Genomic DNA, 2,266 nt, shown 5'->3' with positions numbered 1-2,266 from the left:
TGCCACTAGTTTCTCCATACAGGAGGCGTCTTGAAGCTGTCATTGACAACAAAGGCTTTTGTACAAAGTATTTGTGTTCAATACTTTTTCCCTGTGCCATTCCACATTATTACAAATAACTTCATTTCTGGACATTTATGGTTTGATTTCTTTGTATGTATGGATCACTTGGGTTGTTACCGACATCTGGTGAAAATTTCATGTCATTAGCACCTCTAGTAATATATTTACTGAGAAAAATGTTGACGTGTTCAATACTTATTTTACCCGCTGCATACAACTCATTTCCTGTCCTGTATTTTAACTACAATCAGTCCTTTAAGTGAAAAAATTATTGTCTTTCAGGATGAATCGTGAATGAGTCAACCCCATGATGATTCTTTTAGAACAAAACCCCTTACAGTCAGTCAAAATATGCCACAAAGCTGCATGCTGCACGTGGTTTAAGGGGTCCAGCTCTTTCTGTTGTAATGTTACTTGTCATTTAAAGACGAACAGTGTTTATTTTCACATTAACATTTAGTGAATTATGGAAAGATGAAATTACCAACCAGTAATTCACATGATCTTTGTGATGCAGTTGTGTTTATTTTATTTAGAAATTCCTGAATGCCTGAAGAGTAAAAAAAATAAACTAAAAAAAATCGTCAGCATCATTATCTGGAATAAAAAGCAACGTGAATGTTGCTTTAAGGATTCTGAAACTTTTATAAATGCAGTTTGTTAGTTTCAAGCTTACACTCGAATCTTTGACAAAGGGCAACAAAACATAACCTGGGTTTGGTAGAGTCAAAAGTCCTCATTTAAAAACACCCAGAAAGGAACATTTCCGAGCAGCTGTACTTTAATACAACCACCACTGAAGCCTAAACCAATGATGTTCAGCTGTTAAAATGTACATTTGTCATGATTTATGGCCCTTTGTTACAGTTTGAGGGACCCTACAGTTGTTGTTTTCCATTTCAACCTTTCAGATCACACATTTGTTTTGCAAGAGAAGCGTGGGTCTGAAGGCAGCCTGAAGTGTTTGTTTCATGTCTGTGAGAGGAAACTAGCACAAGCATGCAAACACACTGAAAGACCTCCGGATTCAAACTGGTGCAGAACCTTGTAGAACCAGTGACAAACTCTAAGTGCTAACTACTGAGCGGTGTGGCTGCCCGATCCGTCCCGGAAGCATGAGCCATACCAGAAGCTCACATTTGCGCTTGTGCTAAAAGAATTAGATCCAGAGGGCTTTATGTCTTTAGCTTTGTGGCATCCCAATCTGCTTGAATTTTCTAAAAAAGTATTTTATCTTTGGATATCTAAGAAAGAAAAAAATTTTAAAATGTGTTTAATGTACCGTAATAATTATTTTGGATACATTTTTTATTCACAATGTTGAAAAGCATGATTGATGATTTGAACCTTTCAGAAAGGCCATAGCTTGTAAGAAATCTGAAATTTTCTTGTTTTGAAATGAGATTATCAAGAGTCAAAGCAGAAGCAGAGAAAATCAGGTAGAAACTTTCACAGAGCAGTCAAGCCAACAGCTGCTCAGAGTACATTCCTGCCATTTGAAACAAGTCTGCTCTGTCTTCACCACTTTGCATCAGCTGGCACGAACTGGACGTGCTGAACGCAGCATGTTTTGCAACACGTGTTACAACAGACCCTGGTCTGTGATCCATCTTCAGTGTAGAAAAAAAACTACTATACCAGCATCCACTGGTTCAGATTTCAGGTCAGGGATGTGTTGGATGAAGCTGTGAGGTCTTACCGTGTCCCAGCGGTGCACTTGGTGCCGGTCCAGTGACAGTAAGGATCTCTGGACAGCACACACTCTTCACAGGTGTTTCCATACCGAGCGCAGTTTGCCACACTGAGCTGGACAAGCTCGCTTCTTGAGTTCACATATAGGTTTTTCTACAAAGGAAAAAAAAAGCTTTTCTAATTAACTTTTTTCATTAATTTTTTTTAAATTGGTGTATTAAGGCCTATGTATTTTCCAGGCACATATAGCTCAATGGCGAGTTCCACTCATGATGTCACATCACATTATCTGCCTCCCTGTAAAATGATTGGACGATCAGAGTGAATTAGAAACTAATAAAAAGGAACTTTCTAGAGCGAATTTGGACGTCTGAATTGAGGAATCACAGAAAAGTTCAGCTGAAAGCTTGTATGGAAGGTTGTCAGCCAGCGGAGTTTGTGTTTACCAGTGTTTTATAGCTCCATCTATCGTGTGTGTGTGTGTGTGTGTGTGTGTGTGTGTGTGTGTGTG

General features: G+C 38.7%; 1 protein-coding gene across 1 annotated transcript in view; it reads right to left on the bottom strand.

The window, feature by feature from the left end:
- The window catches only part of LOC106522518 (semaphorin-7A), a 15,086-nt gene that overhangs the window by 6,106 nt on the left and 6,714 nt on the right, over positions 1-2,266 (bottom strand). The window contains exon 10 of the mRNA XM_014015547.1: positions 1,763-1,908. Within this exon, the coding sequence (XP_013871001.1) occupies positions 1,763-1,908 (146 nt within the window). The remainder of the gene's footprint in view (positions 1-1,762; positions 1,909-2,266) is intronic.

Source organism: Austrofundulus limnaeus, unplaced genomic scaffold (assembly GCF_001266775.1).
Source record: "Austrofundulus limnaeus strain Quisiro unplaced genomic scaffold, Austrofundulus_limnaeus-1.0 Scaffold131, whole genome shotgun sequence".
NCBI lineage: Eukaryota > Metazoa > Chordata > Actinopteri > Cyprinodontiformes > Rivulidae > Austrofundulus > Austrofundulus limnaeus.
The sequence above is the reverse complement of the archived record's forward strand: the minus strand, read 5'-3'. Positions and strand labels throughout refer to the sequence as shown.